This window comes from Girardinichthys multiradiatus, chromosome 13 (assembly GCF_021462225.1).
Source record: "Girardinichthys multiradiatus isolate DD_20200921_A chromosome 13, DD_fGirMul_XY1, whole genome shotgun sequence".
Classification (NCBI taxonomy): Eukaryota; Metazoa; Chordata; class Actinopteri; order Cyprinodontiformes; family Goodeidae; genus Girardinichthys; species Girardinichthys multiradiatus.
The window spans coordinates 20,221,686-20,245,720 of NC_061806.1; the positions used below are offsets into that span (position 1 = coordinate 20,221,686).

A 24,035-nucleotide genomic window follows, 5' to 3' on the forward strand; every position below is an offset into this window, starting at 1 on the left:
TGCTGAGGACAGGCAACAAGCAGAAGAGACTTGTTTGGGCTAAAGAACACAAGGAATGGACATTAGACCAGTGGAAATCTGTGCTTTGGTCTGATGAGTCCAAGTTTGAGATCTTTGGTTCCAACCACCGTGTCTTTGTGCGGCGCAGAAGAGGTGAACGGATGGACTCTACATGCCTGGTTCCCACCGTGAGGAGGAGGTGTGATGGTGTGGGGGTGCTTTGCTGGTGACACTGTTGGGGATTTATTCAAAATTGAAGGCATACTGAACCAGCATGGCTACCACAGCATCTTGCAGCGGCATGCTATTCCATCCGGTTTGCGTTTAGTAGGACCATCATTTATTTTTCAACAGGACAATGACCTCAAACACACCTCCAGGCTGTGTAAGGGCTATTTGACCAAGAAGGAGAGCTGCGCCAGATGACCTGGCCTCCACGGTCACCGGACCTGAACCCAATCGAGATGGTTTGGGGTGAGCTGGACCGCAGAGTGAAGGCAAAAGGGCCAACAAGTGCTAAACATCTCTGGGAACTCCTTCAAGACTGTTGGAAAACCATTTCAGGTGACTACATCTTGAAGCTTATCAACAGAATGCCAAGAGTGTGAGGAGCAGTAATCAAAGCAAAAGGTGGCTACTTTGAAGAACCTAGAATATAAGACATATTTTCAGTTGTTTCACACTTTTTTGTTCAGTATATAATTCCTCATGTGTTAATTCATAGTTTTGATGCCTTCAGTGTGGAGCTACAATATTCATAGTCATGAAAATAAAGAAAACTCTTTGAATGAAAATGTGTGTCCAAACGTTTGGTCTGTACTGTATTTAATGTACTCTGTTTTTTACTTTGCATAATGCTGGTTCTTTAAATGTGCCCTGATGTGCATTTGCATATCACAAATAAAATTCAGGTAAATTCAGCTTGGACTTTTCTGTCTGTTCCCTGGTTTCTTGCTTTATTAGTTCATGAGAAAATACTACTAAATCCAAACATTTAGACAGGAAATATATTGACTGAAGTAGGTTGAGAAGGACTGGTCAACAACTGAACGGAGAATACATCTTGTTTTTATAAAGTACAAGTGTAAGTGAAACAAAAAAAATGATTGGTCACAAACAGAAAAACACACTGCATTCAAGTTGAATTTAAGCAGCTATCTATTCTGAGTGGAGAATCTTTATCGCACGTAACTCACACCAAACACATATATGTTAAAGTCTGTGCAGTAAATAATTCGCAGAGCCTACAAAACCTGTATAATTTAAAGAGAGGCTGAAAGGCATTGTGGGAATAAATCATATGACAAACCTCTACAGGTCTTACGCTGTCAGCTTCAGCAGATTGTGACTTAGAGTGTATTGATATATGAGTCAATGAAAACAGTGCACTGGTCCTTTGACCTGCCCTCCACATTTAGCAGTACCTCCGATGAAGATGTGCTGAGCAAATTTAGGTAAGAACCTTGTGGGTATTTCCTGACTTACGAAAATCAAAACGCATTGGCCTTTCGAGAATTTAATGTTCTCCGGTCTTTCCTAATTTGAAGAGTGGCTGAAAGAAAACAGGGTTGTGTATAAAATCACATCAGATAACCTATGAAATGTTCCTAGACACTCCTAGATCAACATGAAAAAATAAAGGATAAATTAAAAAAAATCTTCATTTTAGAGGAATTGTTAGAGGAGCCAGTTATTGTGATTTTGCAAAAAGAATTTAAAACTTCAAATCAAATCAATACATGTTGATATTTATTTCAAGGCTTCTGACCAAACTTTAGCAGCGGGGGGCCAATCAATTGTGAAAACCTTGTACATTACATATCCCATGGCCTCATAACAAACCAGCAGGTTATCTATGCAACAACTGTCACAAAATAACTGCAAAATGTATGCAATACCTCAACTATATTCAAAACATCAAACTGATCTCCATTTAAAACAGGCTATCATATAATTCTTCATTAAATTGTGCCATAATGCTCAAAGGAAAAGATAGATGTCAAGATAGGTCATTGGCTGGATCAGAGCTTCGCTTTTCCAAAGCGACATTAGTTCATAAATTCTACGCACAGAAACACTGGGACCCGAAGCTGCCTTGAAGCAGTCACTGTGAGCTATCTGGGCTTGTGTTAGCTCCCTGTTCGGAAAAACAACCTGACCTTTCAGAGACAGGGACAAAGTTTTTAAAACAATGAAGGAAACTCTGTCTGATGACTTATTAGTATTACTATTGATAAAAAAAATACAGCTTTGTGAGCTGCTGTTTAAAGTAGATAATAAAGCCCACATAATGAGTTGACTTTAGAGTCACAGTTTACCTAATATATTTAGTTGTGGCTTTGGTGTCAAATATGGCCCATTACTGAGAAACATTATATTCAGTGTATGAATTATTGAATTATGGCTATAAACATGTTATCTGATGTCACAATGACCTTTTCAGCACACACAAGTCCAAGTGAAAATTGATGCCAAATATGAAAAAAATTCCCTGATGGCATTCCTGGGATATCGCACTCGTAAAAATGTAATAAACGAAAAGACAGACAACCCCAAAGCAAAACATCCTCCAGCCAGCTTCATTTCATTTTATGATTATCTCAGACACATTTCTACACAGACACACCCATCAACAGGCCTGACTGCAGGATTTTAAAGTCAGCATCAACTACATGTAGGCCGTTGCCAAAGGTCCATCCATATCCGATTAATCCTGAAATTGGCAGCTAACTATCTCAATGCACAGGAGTGTTGAACCTGGCATATGTGGTGAAATTCCCAACCCTGGCTGTAATGTGTTTTATAATTATCTGAGCTACAGAGTATAGGATGGAGAAAAACAAGGTTCATGTTCAGAGAACAAATTATAGAACAGAAAAGACAGCCACTGAAAGTAATGAACACATATTACCATGGAGGCTTTTATTGTCAAGGTTTGAGTAATTTGTGTTCGGCTTTAAGCTCTACATTGGCCTGGTGGTGACATTATTGATGAGTTTGCCTAATGGGATTTATTGTGAACATGCAAAATGATTAACAAACTTGACATTCAAACAAATCAAAACCCTTAGTTTAATGGCAAATTCATACTTCCCAGGCCGGTGTGCTCTACAGTCCACTCAACTCTCTGAAGTAAATTTAATTATTTCTACGTGCTCTCTAGAGTCCTCTAAGGATCTACTCAGTTCAGCATCCAGATTTAAAGGGTGGGGCCAAGTTGCTGCTAAGTTGGCCGCTTAGCTAAAAAAATAAAATAAATAAATTGGTAAGAACCAACTAAAACATCAATGGTATGCAACGACAAAAGGGGCAAAATGACCAGTACCTGTGCAAGATATACGACAGATGTAAAATAAAACATCACCAGCAGAAAAGGCAACAAAAGTCAATTAACCCCTTTCTTTATTTTGTGCCTCAATTGTTTTAACAAAGCATTCAAATTTATTTGCTTCCTACTTCCATTTTGTACCTGTAAACAAACCCTATGATAGCCATCTACTTAAACCATACTGTATCATTTTATTTGTTATTGTAGAGGAGTAGTTTTAGGAATTTTTGAGATATATGGTCACAAGAATACTCAAACTTCACTTGGAACATATTTAAATGGTAAATAATTTTGTATCACTAGACATATTTATGTTGTTTATGATCCCGTTTGGGACAGTTGACTCTTATAAAACATGTCAGATTATGAACCATGAACCCTGCAGTCATATGACCACATTTCCCCACAGTGGACTAGAATAGATTAGCCAATCAGTTGTCAAAACAGGTAACGAACTTCCCCATGGCATATACGAATTAGCGCATGGTTGATATGAAATGTTTCGCAGTAGACAGAAAAATACTGTTGGATAGGAAGGGGCCAAAACCGCAAAGGTACAAAATTAAGAAGAGCGAAATGACTGGCACGTGGAAAAAAGGCAGTGTGAAACAAGCTCCTTAAATGACTCATTTAGAAATAATATATAAAGAAAAATCTCTGACTTGATGCATCTTTATTTTATATAACTGCATAATAACAGAAGTGATGTAATCCATTGGGGAAAGGTATTGCAGAAGCACAACATGTTTCAGTTTACATTAAGTATGATGAAGGAAAATTAATGATAATGAGTGAAGATGACCCAGATTGCCAAAGGTTTAGGACTACATACAAGAGTCACAAACTTACTCTACATGTAACTGAGTTAGCTTAACACAATAATGCAATGTCAGCAATAATGTTGCAGATGGATGCATATCTGACTCTTGAATATTTCTCAAGGACATTATCAGTGCAACATCAAGTCCTGTAACATTCTAAACCATGTACTTTTTTAATTAACTCCCTCTCTGATATGAACTTACACTACATTCCCACAAGTATGTGTCTGTCTACTTTTACTTGTACAGTAACTTTGATGACATCCTATTCTTAATCTATAAGGTCCAATTTGTTGATGAAGAGTTTTGGATAGCGTAGCATTACATTAAGTATTTTTATGATCAGATCACTGCTGTGGCCTTTGATTCGCAGTAGCAACAGTGCACATGTGCGGTTTTCACGACTAGTGAGAGCCATGGCATGCCATGCAGTAGACTTTTTCAATAAGTCCAAAAAGATCTTTGGCTGCCTGGCTTAATTGGTGATCAAAAGCAAAGCAAAGCGATGTGGGTTTCTTAATTTCTCCAAACAAAAGGCATATAGGCAATAGTGTGACGAGGGCTTAATTGTCGAGCTTCAAGAAAAAAGGTTTGGAATGCCTGGCAGAGCACAGCCAATTCTGATTACTCACTCAATCAAGGGATTAATCAATAACGTCCTTAATAACTAATCTGTTTAATAGATTTATATCATGCCAGAAAGACAAAAACTGGATTGATATCCTGGTGAGAAATCATCATGTTCTTTCTTTTTGGTTCTTCTCTTCTTTCTCTCATCTGAATGCATAGTGACAAGGAGATATTGACACCCCACATCGCTCATATGTATGTAATATTTCTTTGTGGATCAATCTTCCATCATTTTCACTAAGATGGCATTGTTAAAATAGTCCACTAATGTTTTTTCACCTTTTATGAGTTTATGTTAAGTGAATTTTATAAGCGATTATAAAAGCTTTAGTTAGACTATGCGCCAATGTATTCTGTGACCCCAACATATTTCCACATCTGTCCTCAACTGGCCAACAAACCATTGTGCATGCAAACTTAGTCAGATACAGGTCCTTCTCAAAAAATTTGCATATTGTGATAAAGTTCATTATTTTCCATAATGTAATTATGAAAATTTAACATTCATATATTTTAGATTCATTGCACACTAACTGAAATATTTCAGGTCTTTTATTGTCTTCATACGGATGATTTTGGCATACAGCTCATGAAAACCCAAAATTCCTATCTCACAAAATTAGCATATTTCATCCGACCAATAAAAGAAAAGTGTTTTTAATACAAAAAACGTCAACCTTCAAATAATCATGTACAGTTATGCACTCAATACTTGGTCGGGAATCCTTTGGCAGAAATGACTGCTTCAATGCGGCGTGGCATGGAGGCAATCAGCCTGTGGCACTGCTGAGGTCTTATGGAGGCCCAGGATGCTTCGATAGCGGCCTTCAGCTCATCCAGAGTGTTGGGTCTTGAGTCTCTCAACGTTCTCTTCACAATATCCCACAGATTCTCTATGGGGTTCAGGTCAGGAGAGTTGGCAGGCCAATTGAGCACAGTGATACCATGGTCAGTAAACCATTTACCAGTGGTTTTGGCACTGTGAGCAGGTGCCAGGTCGTGCTGAAAAATGAAATCTTCATCTCCATAAAGCTTTTCAGCAGATGGAAGCATGAAGTGCTCCAAAATCTCCTGCTAGCTAGCTGCATTGACCCTGCCCTTGATAAAACACAGTGGACCAACACCAGCAGCTGACACGGCACCCCAGACCATCACTGACTGTGGGTACTTGACACTGGACTTCTGGCATTTTGGCATTTCCTTCTCCCCAGTCTTCCTCCAGACTCTGGCACCTTGATTTCCGAAAGACATGCAGAATTTGCTTTCATCCGAAAAAAGTACTTTGGACCACTGAGCAACGGTCCAGTGCTGCTTCTCTGTAGCCCAGGACTGGGGAATGCGGCACCTGTAGCCCATTTCCTGCACACGCCTGTGCACGGTGGCTCTGGATGTTTCTACTCCAGACTCAGTCCACTGCTTCCGCAGGTCCCCAAGGTCTGGAATCGGCCCTTCTCCACAATCTTCCTCAGGGTCCGGTCACCTCTTCTCGTTGTGCAGCGTTTTCTGCCACACTTTTTCCTTCCCACAGACTTCCCACTGAGGTGCCTTGATACAGCACTCTGGGAACAGCCTATTCGTTCAGAAATTTCTTTCTGTGTCTTACCCTCTTGCTTGAGGGTGTCAATAGTGGCCTTCTGGACAGCAGTCAGGTCGGCAGTCTTACCCATGATTGGGGTTTTGAGTGATGAACCAGGCTGGGAGTTTTAAAGGCCTCAGGAATCTTTTGCAGGTGTTTAGAGTTAACTCGTTGATTCAGATGATTAGGTTCATAGCTCGTTTAGAGACCCTTTTAATGATATGCTAATTTTGTGAGATAGGAATTTTGGGTTTTCATGAGCTGTATGCCAAAATAATCCGTATTAAGACAATAAAAGACCGGACGTATTTCAGTTAGTGTGCAATGAATCTAAAATATATGAATGTTAAATTTTCATCATTACATTATGGAAAATAATGAACTTTATCACAATATGCTAATTTTTTGAGAAGGACCTGTATATTTCCATACATCAATCTTAAACAAAACCAATTTTATTCCCACCCTACATCCAACAGGAAAATATAAAGACAGAAATTTGTTAGGGTGCTTTAATGTTAAAAGTGGATATTTAAAATGTCATGGAGTTACAGTAATATTTTCTCAGATGTGCTGGTATGTCTCCTGTGATTTTATCGTTTCTTTTAGTTGCCTTTCTATTGATGTGTTTCACGGTTTAACCATCTACATGTCATAGCTTACTGGGTGACTGCCAGAGTCTCTAAATCTTGTAATTGGATGTTTTCTCAATAGGGGATAAACAGTAATATGCTTAAATTGGAAGCTGCCAGATGTATACCAAATATGCCATATTGTCTCAGAAAAAAACTAGGGCTGCAGTGAGACGTTCACTGTCTTGTAGCTAAAAACCTACAGCGCCTTGCAAAATAATTCATAGCCCTTCAACTTATTTACATAAACAATAGAACCATAGTGCATGTGCAGTGTTTGTCCTGTTGACAGATTCTCCCACCTGAGCAGTGTATTTTGCAGCTCATCCAGAGTAAACCATGGGCCTATTGACTGCTTCTCTGATTTATGTTTGGTTTAGGTGTCAACTTTATCCCTGATCTGTCTGCTGCAGCGTTCCTTGGCCTTCAAAATGATGTTTGTTCACTAATGTTCACACAAAACCTCTGAGGCCTTCACAGAACAGCTACATCTATAATAAGATAAAAATTCTTTTTACTAATCAGGTGACTTTTAAAGTCAGTCACTTGCAATTGATTTTATTAGCAGAAATCAGATTTAAGTGGTCTGAATACAAATGCATGTCACAGTTTTCAAAGTCTTCTTTGTAAAAGCATGCAAGCATACTTTGTGTTAATCTATCACATGAAACCCAATTAAGATATATTGAGGCTTGTGTGTGTAATATAAAAATATGTTAGGAAAAGTCAAGAGGAATGACTACTTTTACAACACTCTGTGCTCACATAGATGGAAAATGCCTTTAAACATTTTAAACCTTTGACATTATGGAAGAAGCAACAAAGCAGCCACAAGGAAATGGCAATTGGCCAAATAAGAGGAAACAAGTCCCTAAGTGAGATGTCTCCAAGCAGATCGATTAGGTTTCAACCTTGAGAAAAATGTCTAAAAACAAAAACGTCTGATGCTCTTCGATCTGTTTTATCAGAGGAAATAGGATTTCAAACAACAACAAAAAAGGCCTATGTGCAAACTGAGCAGAACTGAAAACTGATTTTTTTCCAGTACCACACAACTCTCAGAGAGCATATACTGTATCTATCATGGAATGCTCTTCCCAGCCAAAACAACAAGTCTGGTAGTTTTCCCTACCCTAGACTCAGTTTAACCACAGCATCATTCTGTTCGTACTGTACCTGATGCAGCTGTAGTGTTTGAAGGTGCTGGCAGCCTTCTGACATTCTAGACAGAGCTGGATTGCACCTGGATAGTCTTCCTCCTGAAGGAACAGAGCAGTGAGGTCATTTAATGTATTTTCCAAACAGGCAGAAATTTCAGGGCAATTTACTGTAAATGCATCCTGCTATAAAGACTTTGGAAATAAATAGCAATAAAGGTTGGTTGCAGCACTGATATGTTTGCCCTTCTCTTTGTATTAGCTTCCTGACCCAAAGGAATATTGTTTATCTAAAAATAGTTGCCACAGCAGACACCATTCAGGTAACCTTGGGCATAGTGATTGTCAAACCCATTCAACACTGCATCTGACCTTCTCAATAGGTATTTGCCAGATAATCTAGCGTTAGCGTTGGCTGTGCTTTCAAAGCCGAATACCTGCTGACCTTTTAAGTCATTTATGAACATTTCTGTGGGTATTTGTAGGAATTACAGTACCTCAAGCATCTCGCTGAGTCTTACATCTGTTCTTTGCTGTAAGGTGAAAGAGGAAAAAGAAGGATATCAAGAGGACATATAATAATAATCAGCATACAATGATAAACTCATAGATAGTTTCTTATGTGTTAATGTTGATAACATTATGATAAAGATTGCAGCTTGAGCAAATTATAAGGAAAACAATGAAAATGAGCAGTATCAGATCAAACCTTAGCTTTAAAATGAGAAAATGTATGTAATACTAACACTAACTGAACCATTTATCTGATTGGGCATGGGTCGGTTACTGGTATCAAAAAGCTGTGGTTGCATAAAATATCATTTCTGTGGTTTAAAATCCTTTCAATAAAATGCCAGGGACATGTCTTGACTTTCACAAGCTGTTTCACAAGCATAAACTAGAGCTCTACCACCCCTCCACCACCTGTTGCTGCACACTGCAACTCTGCTGGCTGAAGAAAAGCTAGAAGACCTTTCCATTGCTGAGAAGAAAAAACAAAATCTGTCTATTTGAAAATATTTCTGGCTGAAAAAACACAGACAGTCTTATTAAGGTAAAAGTGTCTTAAAACTACAGTTTACTAGCTACGACCAGCTTGTCAGCTAATCAGTCGACCGAAGGCAGACTACAGGAACAGAACCATTAACTACCTAATATCAACTTGTTATACTTGTGTCACTATAAAGAGCAGAAGGATATAAGGGAATAATATTGTGTGCAAAAGGCATTATTCCTTGGAAAGTACTATTTGATTTACCAGATGTTTCAATCATTTATTAGTATGGTGTAGGGCCTCCTTTTGCGGCCAATACAGCGTCAATTCGTCTTGGGAATGACATATACAAGTCCTGCACAATGGTCAGAGGGATTTTAAGCCATCCTTCTTGCAGGATAGTGGCCAGGTCACTACGTGTAATTGGTGGAGGAAAACGTTTCCTGACTCGCTCCTCCAAAACACCCCAAAGTGGCTCAATAATATTTAGATCCGGTGACTGTGCAGGCCATGGGAGATGTTCAACTTCACTTTCATGTTCATCAAACCAATCTTTCACCAGTCTTGCTGTGTGTATTGGTGCATTGTCATCCTGATACACGGCACCACCTTCAGGATACAATGTTTGAACCATTGGATCCACATGGTCCTCAAGAATGGTTCGGTAGTCCTTGGCAGTGACGCGCCCATCTAGCACAAGTATTGGGCCAAGGGAATGCCATGATATGGCAGCCCAAACAATCACTGATCCACCCCCATGCTTCACTCTGGGCATGCAACAGTCTGGGTGGTACGCTTCTTTGGGGCTTCTCCACACCGTAACTCTCCCAGATGCGCCAACAAGACGTGCACCAACAATTTGTCCTCTTTTGAACTCTGGTATGTCACCCATAATGTTGTGTGCATTTCAATATTTTGAGCAAAATTGTGCTCTTACCCTGCTAATTGAACCTTCATACTCTGCTCTTACTGGTGCAATGTGCAATCAATGAAGACTGGCTACCAGGCTGGTCCAATTTAGCCATGAAACCTCCCACACTAAAATGACATGTGTTTCAGGTTCATTGTCCAACCCCTGTATAGTACAGATCAAACGTTTGGACACACCTTCTCATTCAAAGAGTTTTCTTTATTTTCATGACTATGAATATTGTAGCTTCACACTGAAGTCGTCAAAACTATGAATTTACACATGTGGAATTATATACAAACAAAAAAGTGTGAAACAACTGAAAATATGTCTTATATTGTAGGTTCTTCAACGTAGCCACGTTTTGCTTTGATTACTGCTCCGCACGCTCTTGGCATTCTGTTGATGAGCTTCAAGAGGAATGAGAAGGTGTGTCCAAACTTTTGGTCTGTACTATATTATATATATATATATATATATATATATATATATATATATATATATATATATATATATATATATATATATATATATATATATACACACTGCTCAATAAAATAAAGGGAACACTCAAATAATACATCCTAGATCTGAATGAATGAAATACTTTGTTCTGTACAAAGTTGAATGTGCTGACAACAAAATCACACAAAAACAAAATCATCAATGGAAATCAAATTTATTAACCAATGGAGGCCTGGATTTGGAGTCACACACAAAATTAAAGTGGAAAAACACACTACAGGCTGATCCAACTTTGATGTAGTGTCCTTAAAACAAATCAAAATGAGGCTCAGTATTGTGTGTGGCCTCCACGTGCCTGTATGACCTCCCCACAACGCCTGGACATGCTCCTGATGAGACGGAGGATGATCTCCTGAGGGATCTCCTTCCAGACCTGGACTAAAGCATCCGCCAACTCCTGAACAGACTGTGGTGCAACGTGACGCAGGTCTGGGGAACGGGCGGGCCAGTCCATACCTTCAATGTCTTCATCTTGCAGGAACTGCTGACACACTCCAGCCACATGAGGTCTAGCATTGTCCTGCATTAGGAGGAACCTAGGGCCAACCGCACCAGCATATGGTCTCAAAAGGGGTCTGAGGGTCTCATTTCAGTACCTAATGGCAGTCAGGCTACCTCTGGCGGGCACATGGAGGGGCATGCGGCCCTCCAAAGAAATGCCACCATTACTGACCCACTGCCAAACCGGTCATGCTGAAGGATGTTGCAGGCAGCAGATCGCTCTCCACGGTGTCTCCAGACTCTGTCACGTTTGTCACCTGTGCTCAGTGTGAACCCGCTTTCATCTGTGAAGAGCACAGGGCGCCAGTGCCGAATTTGCCAATCCTGGTGTTCTCTGGCAAATGCCAAGCGTCCTGCACGGTGTTGGGCTATGAGCACAACCCCCATTTGTGGACGTCGGGCCCTCATACCATCCTCATGGAGTCGGTTTCTAACCGTTTGTGCAGAAAAATCCACATTTGTGGCCTGCTGGAGGTCATTTTGCAGAGCTCTGGCAGTGCTCCTCCTGTTCCTCCTTGCACAAAAGCGGAGGTAGCGGTCCTGCAGCTGGGTTGTTGCCCTCCTACATCCTCCTCCACGTCTCCTGGTGTACTGGCCTGTCTCCTGGAAGCGCCTCCAGGCTCTGGACACTATGCTGACAGACACAGCAAACCTTCTTGCCACAGCTCGTATTGATGTGCCATCCTGGATGAGCTGCACTACCTGAGCCACTTGTGTGGGTTGTAGAGTCCGTCTCATGCTACCACGAGTGTGAAAGCACCACCAACATTCAAAAGTGACCAAAACATCAGCCAGAAAGCATAGGTACTGAGAAGTGGTCTGTGGTCCCCACCTGCAGAACCACTCCTTTATTGAGAGTCTTGCTAATCACCAAAGATTTCCCCCTGTTGTCTATTCCATTTGCACAACAGGATGTGAAATTGATGGTCAATCAGTGTTGCTTCCTAAGTGGACAGTTTGATTTCACGGAAGTTTGATTTACTTGGAGTTATATTGTGTATAAAAGCAGCAGTTCACACCTCAACCCAACTCCTCCACATCCCATTCAGACAGAAATTCTTGCCATACACCAACCACCCTACCATTAGACCCCCTGCCTGCAGTAAGGATTTCAGAGGAAGAAGTAAAAATGCTCTTTCAGTGCCTGAAAACAAGGCCTCGGGACTTGATAATGTCTCCATATCATGCCTGAGAGCCTGCGCCGACCAACCGGCCCCCATCTTCACTGAAATCTTCAACAAGTCACTGGAGCTGTGTGAGGTTCCCTCCTGCTTCAAATGCTCCACCATCATCCCAGTACCCAAGAAACCCATCATTACAGGATTAAATGAATAAAGGCCTGTCGCCCTGACGTCTGTAGTCATGAAATACTTTGAGCGACTTGTGTTGAAGCACCTAAAGGACATCACAGGCCCCTCTGATGGACCACCTGCAGTTTGCTTTACCAGGCAAACAGGTCGGCAGATGATGCAGTCAACTCGGGACTACACTTCATCCTGCAACACCTTGACCACCCAGGGATGTACGCCAATAACCTGTTTGCTGACTTCAGCTCAGCCTTCAACACCATTAACCCAGACATCCTCCACTAGAAGCTCCCCCAGCTCAAAGTCCCGGCCTCCGCCTGTCAGTGGATCACCAGCTTCCTGAAGGACCGGCAGCAGCAGGTGAGGCTGGAGAGCATCTTCTCTCGCACAAGAACCGTCAGCACCGGCGTCCCCCAGGGGTGTGTTCTTTCTCCACTCTTCTTCTCCCTCTATACAAATGACTGCACCTCAGTGGAACTGTCTGTGAAACTCCTGAAGTTTGCAGATGACACCATTATTGGTCTGATCCAGGTCAGTGACGAGTCTGCATACAGACAGGAGGTGGATCGGCTGGGACACCGGTGGTGTCAGAACCACCTGGAACTTGACCAACTCAAGACTATGGAGATGATGGTGGACTTTTGGAGAACACCAACCCCACATATCCCCCTCACCATCCTCAACAACACTGTCTGCTGTGGACCACTTCCGGTTCCTAGGAACCACCATTTCTCAAAACCTGAGATGGTCCTCACATATTATTGGGAAGAAGGCCCAGCAGATACTGTACTTCCTGAGGCAACTCAAGAAGTTCATCCTTCTACACGGCCATAATTCCATCTGTCCTGTCTTCATCTCAGTGTGGTTTGGCTCATCCACAAAACAGGACAGGTCCAAACTGCATCGAACAATAAGGTCTGCAGAGAGAATCATCTGGGCTGACCTTCCCTCTATCCAGAATGTATACAGGTCTAGGGTCAGGAAAAGGGCAGCTAAAATCTCTGCAGACCCCACAACCCCAAACATAAACTGTTTAAGCTTTTACCTTCAGGTCAGTGCTACAGAGCGCTGTCTGCCTAAACCAGCTGCCACAGAGACAGTGTTTTTCCCCCACACATGACATTCAGAGTTTTAGAATAACACCATGCATACTTGGACTCATCCCACATTATCTTCTCTCGTAAAGTCACCTGTGTATGTATGTACATTTAAATTTTTTTTATTTTCATTATTTCCATCACTGAGAGCAAAGTGTTCCGAAGTCAAATTCCTTGTTTCTGTCCAAAAACGTAGCCATAAAGCTGATTCTGATAATCAACTATAACTGAACAAAATCTGATTAATGCTAGAGTGTTGTAATATTTATCAGGTTTGAGTGTGTTAAGGCTGTGGCAGTGGTATGTTAATATTACCAGAGTCTTGATGGTCCTAAGAGACTTGAGGAGGCCTGTCAGCAGCTGTCGTCTCTTCTGATTGGCTAACAGACCCAGGCTGGCCTCTGTGAACTCCTCCTTTGCAACTCTGAGTTGTCTGCACAAAAGAAGTCCAGTGGAGAGTTTGACCACATTTATAATGTATAAGGCCCTACATGTTTAAATATGGAACAAGAAAAAGATACAGCAATAAAAGTTATGCAATATAATTTATTATCGAGATGTCCTGACCCCAAGATGAAGTGAGGTTTGTAGGTATTTTTTTCTTTACCTCCCTTACCATTCTGATTCTGTTGTGGAAGCAGGAGGTTGTGTTTAATTTGTGTCCTCATCCAGCCTTGCTAGTGACATTTCTTTTACACAAATATACAGGTCCTTCTCAAAAAATTAGCATATTGTGATAAAGTTCATTATTTTCCATAATGTCATAATGAAAATTTAACATTCATATATTTTAGATTCATTGCACACTAACTGAAATATTTCAGGTCTTTTATTGTCTTAATACGGATGATTTTGGCATACAGCTCATGAAAACCCAAAATTCCTATCTCACAAAATTAGCATATTTCATCTGACCAATTAAAGAAAAGTGTTTTTAATACAAAAAACGTCAACCTTCAAATAATCATGTACAGTTATGCACTCAATACTTGGTCGGGAATCCTTTGGCAGAACTGACTGCTTCAATGCGACGTGGCATGGAGGCAATCAGCCTGTGGCACTGCTGAGGTCTTATGGAAGCCCAGGATGCTTCGATAGCGGCCTTTAGCTCATCCAGAGTGTTGGGTCTTGAGTCTCTCAACGTTCTCTTCACAATATCCCACAGATTCTCTATGGGGTTCAGGTTAGGAGAGTTGGCAGGCCAATTGAGCACAGTGATACCATGGTCAGTAAACCATTTACCAGTGGTTTTGGCACTGTGAGCAGGTGCCAGGTCGTGCTGAAAAATGAAATCTTCATCTCCAAAAAGCTTTTCAGCAGATGGAAGCATGAAGTGCTCCAAAATCTCCTGATAGCTAGCTGCATTGACCCTGCCCTTGATAAAACACAGTGGACCAACTCCAGCTGACACGGCACCCCAGACCATCACTGACTGTGGGTACTTGACACTGGACTTCTGGCATTTTGGCATTTCCTTCTCCCCAGTCTTCCTCCAGACTCTGGCACCTTGATTTCCGAATGACATGCAGAATTTGCTTTCATCTGAAAAAAGTACTTTGGACCACTGAGCAACAGTCCAATGCTGCTTCTCTGTAGCCCAGGTCAGGCGCTTCTGCCGCTGTTTCTGGTTCAAAAGTGGCTTGACCTGGGGAATGCGGCACCTGTAGCACATTTCCTGCACACGCCTGTGCACGGTGGCTCTGGATGTTTCTACTCCAGACTCAGTCCACTGCTTCCGCAGGTCCCCCAAGGTCTGGAATCGGCCCTTCTCCACAATCTTCCTCAGGGTCCGGTCACCTCTTCTCGTTGTGCAGCGTTTTCTGCCACACTTTTTTCTTCCCACAGACTTCCCACTGAGGTGCCTTGATACAGCACTCTGGGAACAGCCTATTCGTTCAGAAATTTCTTTCTGTGTCTTACCCTCTTGCTTGAGGGTGTCAATAGTGGCCTTCTGGACAGCAGTCAGGTCGGCAGTCTTACCCATGATTGGGGTTTTGAGTGATGAACCAGGCTGGGAGTTTTAAAGGCCTCAGGAATCTTTTGCAGGTGTTTAGAGTTAACTCGTTGATTCAGATGATTAGGTTCATAGCTCGTTTAGAGACCCTTTTAATGATATGCTAATTTTGTGAGATAGGAATTTTGGGTTTTCATGAGCTGTATGCCAAAATCATCCGTATTAAGACAATAAAAGACCTGAAATATTTCAGTCTGTGTGCAATGAATCTAAAATATATGAATGTTAAATTTTCATCATTACATTATAGAAAATAATGAACTTTATCACAATATGCTAATTTTTTGAGAAGGACCTGTAGAGTGCCAATTATTGTGGCAACATTGATTTGGTAGAGTGTAAATGTTGGAAAACTCATTCATCTGCCTTATTTGAAGGGCATGTTCTGTTGTGTAAACCACTTTAAAAAACAGCTAGAAGAAATGGGCCTCTGTCACATCATATTTATTCATTTGAATAAATGTCCTCAAAATATAAGGTGAGATATTTCTAATTTTGTTTGCATGTTTTTACACATTTTTAAACAGGGTTGCAAAGAATCATAGATGAAATTCTAACATATTGTAGATCAAATTCAGTGGGGATTTGACTCATACCAAGGCAGTAAAAAAGAAAATACATAATTTTTGCAACAGATTCAGATGAGATGAACACCAGTGGCAGTAGGCGAATGATTAATATTATTGTGTATTCCAATACATATTAGAAAGAAACATTTCTGTAAGCATCCATTCAAGTTCTGACAGGCGTTGTTGGCTACAATACCCGTTGCAACAAAAACTTGTCTCCAGGTAGGTTGGACTTGCACTGAATGCTATCCCACAACTCTGAATTTGTCTGTTGCCACATTTCTGAACATTCTCCATTGTGTTATCAAAGCTCAAAACCATCAATTTCAGCAGACAGAAAATATACAAGGGGAAATTACCCTGGTCATCAGACAAGAACTTTGTTTGCAGAAGCAAGTTCTGTAAGGAGACGTTATTGTTGGTTGGTCAGTGGGTAGCATTTTACAGTACATCATTACCTTCTTGCATTAGTGCAAATGACTGCTCCCAGCTGTAGATTGGTCTGTAATGCTGTTACTCTTTCCAGTTCCTGTGAAAAATGACACTTATTCAGAAATCAATTGCAAGGTTTGTCTTTTACTCTTTGGGGCAAACACTTAAAAATATATTTCTAATAGTCTCACATTAAATCAAACTACACATTTCTTGTTTTAGGACTTTAGGGATTATCAAAATTCTTTTCATTTGATAAACATCAAAGGTTTACATACTATGCCTTTTAACTCTTTGGCAAGGCCCAGATGATTATACCATGACTTTGCAACCTTCTGTTTGTATAATTCACAAAAATTGAGGTAAATGGAGGAACATCTATAGATCTAAGGAATACCAGAAATATACTGCTTTCATTGGATATTTAAAGGAAATCAGGTAAGATATCAGGAAGAGTTTTCTTGACCTCAACAAGTCTGGTTCATCCTTGGATGCAATTTCCAGATACCTGAATCTGTCACAATAATCTGTTCAACCAACATTTTGCAAGTACTGCATAAACACCATGGAAACATTCAGCCATCACACTGTTAAGTAAGCCGAGAGGTCCCAGAAATGGACGTATTTTGGTGCAAAATCTGCAAATCAACCCTGGAATAAAAGCAAAAACCTTGTGAATCTGGTAAGAGAGTGTCATTAACCACAGTAATATGGGTCCTGTACCAACATGAGCTGAAAGGCCACTCAGCAAGAAAGAAGACATGATTCCAAAAGCAATATAAAAAGCAAGACTACAGCTTGCAAATGCACTCTGGGACAAACACCTCAGTATTTGAAGACATGTCTTCAAATCTGATGAAACGCAAACTGAAGAGTTTGGATGTAGTGACCGTGATTGAAATTGTAGGTAAAATACAGGAGTTTGCGGCCTGAGAACACCATTCTAACTGTAAAGTAGGGTGGAGGAATGTTTTCCAGTAGGAGAAACTGGTGCAATTCACAAAATACATGGAGTCAAAAAGAAAGAACATGAAAAGGAAATGTTAAAGCCAGAAAGTTAAAGCTTTGCCACAAATTGTTTTTTCAAATGGACAATTACCCCTACCATGCATCAAAATTAGTCTTAAGAAAAGCAACGTCTAAGCCCAGTTCTCAGTTCTATAGACAATTTGTGAACAACTTGTGGCCTAGAAACATGACTCAGTTATACCAATCAGGATGAATGGGCCAACATTTCAGCAAACCATGTTGAGAAGCTTGTGGAAGGGTGTACAAAACTTTTGACCCTAGTCATACAGTTTAAAATAAAATTCTAGTAAATATGAAGGAAAAATATGTAAATATCTGAATTTAAGGAAAGTTAAAAATACATAAAAAAAATGTAATTATTTTGGAATTTTGCATATACAAATAGTTTTGCTAACCCTAACTGGCCTAGAAAAGAAAAATATTTAGTCTAATTTAATGTCAGCTTCTGATTTCAACTGTATATCAAATATATCAGAGCACTAGGGAATCAGAAAGACCTTGGTGTGAGCAGACTGACGATGCAGTTATGGTAAGAGTTGTGTTTCAGTGCCAATGAATATTACAGTTCAAGAAAACAATTCTTGACACATAAAAAAAGAGTGAAACCTTTTGCTCTTCAGAGCTGTGACATTTAGAGAAGCATCGGTGATCAGTCTGCTCTGAGAGTTCAGCAATTTTCCCACTTCAGTGACCTCTGCTAAGAACAAGAACAACCTTAGACAAGTCTGGGTTGCCTCTTTTTGTCTTCTTTGTCCTTTTATTTTCCTGATCTCCCAGATGTCATGCCTGAGGTGCAAGACACTAGCTGCTTGATTTTATTTTCAAAACACTATCATCCCTTTGCAAAAAAGGTCCAGTGTTCTCAAACAGTGTCTCATAACAGTCAGAAGAAAAACAAACCAGGAGAATATGATCCGAGGAAATCCATTTTTAATGGTAATAAAAACTGAACAAAAGCGCCACTTCAGCTGTGGGTACAAGTATCTCCTTTCAAAGCAATCTGGCCTCATGATCTTGACTGTTGACAAAGATCTTGATAAGACACAAGATCACTTTGCAAGAGTTCATTCAGTAAGAAGGATTTTCTCTGGAGGGACAAGCACCTTGTGATTTTTTTATTTATTTTTTTAGGGACTGAGAAAGCCTATAAAAAGTTATGTTTATGCCTGAACCAACAGGAATTAAAGTTTGGTCTGGTTTGGGGACCAGTGGATTTTGTCTCTTCTTTTAGCAGGTGACGTGGTCCTGCTGGCCCCCTCTAGCCAAGACCTACAGCATGCTCTGGGGCGGTTCGCAGCCGAGTATGAGATGGCTGGAAAGAGGATCAGGTATTCCAAGTCCGAGGCCATGGTTCTCGACCGGCAAAGGGTGGCTTGTCCTCTTCAGGTTGGAGGGGAGTTCCTGTCTCAAGTGGAGGAGTTCAAGTATCTTGGGGTCTTGTTCATGAGTGAGGGGAGAATGGAGCGGGAGATCGACATATGGATTGGTGCGGCTGCCGCAGTAATGGGGACGCTGTGCCGGTCCATTGCGGTGAAGAGGGAGCTGTACCGAAAAGCGAAGCTCTTGATTTACCAGTCGGTCTACATTCCTACCCTCACCTATGGCCATGAACTTTGGGTCATGACTGAAAGAACAAGATCCCGGATACAAGCGGCTGAAATCAGCTTCTTCCGTAGGGTGGCCAGGCAGTCCCTTGGAGATAGGGTAAGGAGCTCAGCAATCCGGGAGGGGCTCGGAGTAGAGCCGCTGCTCCTCCGCATCGAGAGGAGCTACTTGAGGTGGCTCAGGCATATATACTGGATTCCTTTCTGGACGCCTTCCTTGGAAGGTGTTCCAGGCACGTCCCACAAGGAGCGAGGCCCAGGGGACGGCCCAGGACACGCTGGAGGGACTTTGTCTCTCGGCTGGCCTGGAAACGTGCCTTGGGCTCCCCCCGGAAGAGCTGGAGGAGGTGTCTGCGCAGAGGGACGTCTGGGTGTCTCTACTGAGTCTGCTGCCCCCTGTGACCCAGTCCCGGATGACGCGGAAGATGACGAGACGAGACATTAATATAGCCAAAAAGTGCACACAGCACCCCAGATTAAACCTTTCATCTTTAAGAACTGCCATCCTGGGGCACGGCGGGTGGCATAGCGGTAAAGAGCTCGATCCATATAAGGAGACTTCACTACTCGTCGAAGTTGTCCCTGGTTCAAGAACCAATCCTGGTGACCTGTGCTGCATGTCTTTCCCCTCTCTCCTTAACCCACTACCTGTCTGCCTAATTTCATATAACAAAAAATAAAGGCAACTAGTGCTGCAAAAAAAAACAACTGCACTATAGAGCACTTCAAAATGTCCATTTTCAGACTGTCGGCCAAGCCAAAAAAACCTCCAATTCCATGCAGCATGTGCCCTGAGATGGTTTACAGAAAAGCTGTCAATACATGTGATATGATCCTCCTAAGATGAGACAAATCAAATATTTAGTTATTAAACCTTACATGAATTATTTTGTTTTGCTAATTTAGAAATTCAGAAAGCCTTAAAAGTCTCAAATTTAAATATTGATTATTGTTGAAGATGTTACACTTTGAATGTGAATGCCGTCTTTTCCTCAATTGACTTGTTACACGTTTAAGAAAAATAGCTTTTTGAGAAAAGCCTCTATTATGAGTTATGTCTAAATTGATAAATTGCTGACATTTACGGATTTTTGAGAAGACTCTCTCAGTTAATAATGTTGTTTAAAATAAAAAACAGAATTGCTTGATTGGTTGATCAGCCCCTTGTGACGTCTCCTCACTCAGAACCACATGCTACCAGTGAGAGCTGAGTTCAGACTCAGAAATTCCAAACAGTCAACAAGAAGGCTTGCCTGTCTAACTCAGACAAAATTAATCAACCTTTCGGATATAGTCGTGTTAATTGCATTGTTGTTTGCATCAGACAAAACATTTTTCTTCTTTTGTGTTTAACTGTTAAGATTTCACTTTTTCCTCTACACCAGGGGTGTCCAAAGTCAGTCCTCTAGGGCATGTCCTGCATGTTTTAGATGTTTCCCTGCTTCAGCACACCTGATTTCCATTGATGGCTGATTTAGAAACAGTTATGATGTTTGAAGCTGATTAATCCAGATGATTCTGAGAATTTGAATTCATCCTCCTTTTATTGCCTCTCTCAGACAAAAGTAAATATTAGTCACAAAATTAGGTCCTGAACCCTTCAAGCTTCTGAGAGATCACTAACTAATGACAAATGTTAGATCTTTAATCAATTTACCTAATATTTCGAGTGTTAAATTCACTTGCATTATTTATTTATTTTATTATAACTTTGGCCTGCCTTTTGCAAACGAACGTGGCTACTTAAGTCGACAGGTACTCAGAACAAATACTAGCAAAGAATGCAATTTTTAACAACGATGCTTACAAAAATTGCTCACCTAACCTCTATTATACCAGAGGTTAGAAGTAAAAAACCAGACAGCTCCAGTTGAACATCCATGCTCCTGTTTATGTGACAGCTAGCAATAAAAATGCAGCACAGCCCTTGTGAGATTGTGTATTATCAGTTTATTAATGTTTACCATTTGGCAAAACTTTGGCAGATGATTAATGCAGTGAGCTTGTTTAGTGTTTAGTTATTCTAGGTACTGGTTATGTGGGGAACTCTCTGTTACTGGTAATTACGAGTCACCATAATAACTTAGTTATATCCTGCCATGGTCATGGCAAGTGATAGGGAAAAATAAAAAATGTTGTCCTGTTTGAAATTCTAGGGTTTTTCATATACTGTACATACCCTGCCATTTCAGGGTGTAATAACTTTTCTACAACTATTTCCATCCCCCCTACTTTCATTTCAGATACATCTTTGTTTAATAACTTTGAAATATTATAATATGTGGAGTGTGGTTTGGTATACTCAAGGTTAGATGGAAATCAGGAATTATCTTTTTTATTTAACAATTATCTAGTAAAAATGCATTTTCTTTTACTTTAAAACCTTAGATTTGTGTCTATGTTGATAATCAGTGGGATAAACATTAACTCACAGCAGCTGCTTGCAAATTTGATTTTCTGTGTCACTTTAAACAAGGGGGAAAATAAAATGTATTTAAGCCTTTGAAAAAAATTTCTGATTAATCAGTGAGCTAATCAAATTAATAGGAGTTTATTAGATTTGTGTCTATTATCTGAAGTGACAAAAAAGCAATCCCTTTAAATTAATGCACCAAACTGCTTCATAAAAATCATCCTTAGGAGCAAAGACAGAAAAGACAAAACTGGGTTCTAATGGTTACCCTTGGTAATAAGTTCCCTAAATCAAAAAAAGACAAAGAACGCTGATCTTGTATGTCATAAACGTACACTCAACAAATATTTAATCCATGCAGCAAGCCCACATGCAAGGAATATAATTAATACACAGAAGGAAGGGACTTGGGGATGTTTGTATGCCAGTATGCATTACACTAATCTCCAAAATGGCCATGTCTGCTAGGCATTAACTTATGACCAGGTATCAAATAACATGCCAAGTCCACCTGAGTAATACAATTAAAAACTGAATGCACCTGATTGTATCCTGTGCTGCGACCATGCAGCCATATCACCTGGCTTCATTATTAACTGTTATGTATAGTCCTCAAGGCAGTGCAAAATTCACTGACAACAGATCTACTAAAATACTCATGCTGAGGGTGCAGAAGCAGCAGTATTACAGCCAACATTTTAAAACATTTTATCATCAGTGAAAATAAGGAAATTTAAAAATGTTTCTGGAACTTCTGTGTTTATTAAAGCATATCTTCTATATTACTAATGACAACAGACATGCACTTGGAGGTAAATCTGACCAGTCTTTTTTGTCTCCAATGAAAGCTAATCTTTAACACTGTTTGCTGTGCAATCTCTACCCTAAACTGTGACTGCCATTACCAACACATAATAAAGAAAATAAAACTGAATTTAGAAACATTCAAGTCTTGTGATATGTGCACAGAGACACACTGGAAAAGGCAAGGCGAACTTGGATTGAGACGAAAACAGAAACACATATACACACCCACATTACATGTGTTGAACATAAGAACTCAGAATCAAGCCTGAGGCTCCAACTTGTTTTTTTTTTTCACACCTTCAAGCAGTCTAGCCTATTTTAACCCGACAGTTCAGTGAGCTCAACTTGTGTGAGATAAAGAAACTGAGCAACAGTGGTGGGTTATTACCAACAGATATTAATAAACAGGCTCACTTTCAACATAAAGGAGAACTGAATCTAATATAGCGTCCGGTCAGACTGCTGCTTTATTCAGCCTGAGTGGGAGAAAGAAATTGTTAGTCATAAGTGAAGTTTTTCTCCAGGTTTTTTTTATTCATATATTCATGAGAGGTCCATTCTATGACCCCTTCAGCACATTAACTTCGCACTGCCTCCTTATATTTATACATATATTACATCCTAATGATGCTGCAGTTTAGGCTCTGCTCAACTCACTTTGTCGTGCTGAGGGAAGTAAAAAGTAAAACAGGGCGTCGTTTTGGTCACAACACTGCATAGTATAGCAGAAGAATTTTCTTAGCTTTTTTTACAGACAGTTTATGTTTCCGGATCCAAAGGGTGCCTGGAAGCACCTTTTGCTGCTGGTACGGCAGCAAGCTTTTTGCAGCCTCCAACAGATTTTCTTCCAGGATTATCCCGCATTTAAGCTCCATACCTTTTTTCTTCCATCCACCTTCCCATTATCTCTTATCGGCTTCCCTGTGCCTGCCGAAGAAAAGAATCCCTACAACATGACGTTGCCACTTCTATATTTAACCGTGGGTATGATGTGTTCAGGGTGATGCGCAGCGTCAGTTTTCCACCACATATCGAGTACCCTGTGTCCCCTAGAGATTAAATTAAACAGATAAGGACTATTTACAAATGACTCCAAAGGGGAATTGGCTGCACTGGATTTTTTTTTAGGGGTTTCAGCTTTTTTACAGCTTTCAGACCTTTGCGATAAAAAGTATTTACTAATTGGTGTTGGTCTAGCACATAAGAACCCAATACCTTGAAGTTTGTGGTTGTACTGTAACAGAATGTTGAAAAGTTCAAGTGGTATCACTATTTTTGAGTGGCACGGAATTTAATCATACACACTGAAGACAATAATCGCCGGATTTATTTTTTCCTATTCTGTTTAGTTAAGTAGTTTCAAACCCTCTCATGCCTGGAAGCTATAATCTCAAATACTATATTAAGCTCCTACAATAATAGAAGTAAAATTTAATCAAAAAGGAAGGCAGGAAAAGTGTCTGGATGGTATGGTGCATCCTAAACGTTGTCACAGCTCTTCACTGTTTCCAGATTTTATGTTACAGCCATATTCCAAAATTGGATTAAATTCATTTTTATTCTCTTAAAACTTTACACAAAAAACTCTATAATCACTACTTAAAATAAGTTGTTCTTACTCTTTGCAAATATAAAAACATAAAAAGCAAAAGCTTGGCACACCTCTATTTTGGCAGTTTCACCCATTCC

At 40.3% G+C, this 24,035-nt stretch overlaps 1 protein-coding gene across 3 annotated transcripts in view; it reads right to left on the reverse strand.

Annotated features, from left to right (window-relative positions):
• Positions 1 to 24,035, reverse strand: part of vps50 (VPS50 EARP/GARPII complex subunit) — a 158,289-nt gene that overhangs the window by 110,870 nt on the left and 23,384 nt on the right. For all 3 annotated transcript variants that reach the window (XM_047383265.1, XM_047383264.1, XM_047383266.1), the window contains exons 6-9: positions 16,520 to 16,590; positions 13,794 to 13,911; positions 8,642 to 8,677; positions 8,164 to 8,246 (exon numbers count right to left, since the gene is read on the reverse strand). In XM_047383265.1, coding sequence (XP_047239221.1) covers positions 8,164 to 8,246; positions 8,642 to 8,677; positions 13,794 to 13,911; positions 16,520 to 16,590 — 308 coding nt within the window. The remainder of the gene's footprint in view (positions 1 to 8,163; positions 8,247 to 8,641; positions 8,678 to 13,793; positions 13,912 to 16,519; positions 16,591 to 24,035) is intronic.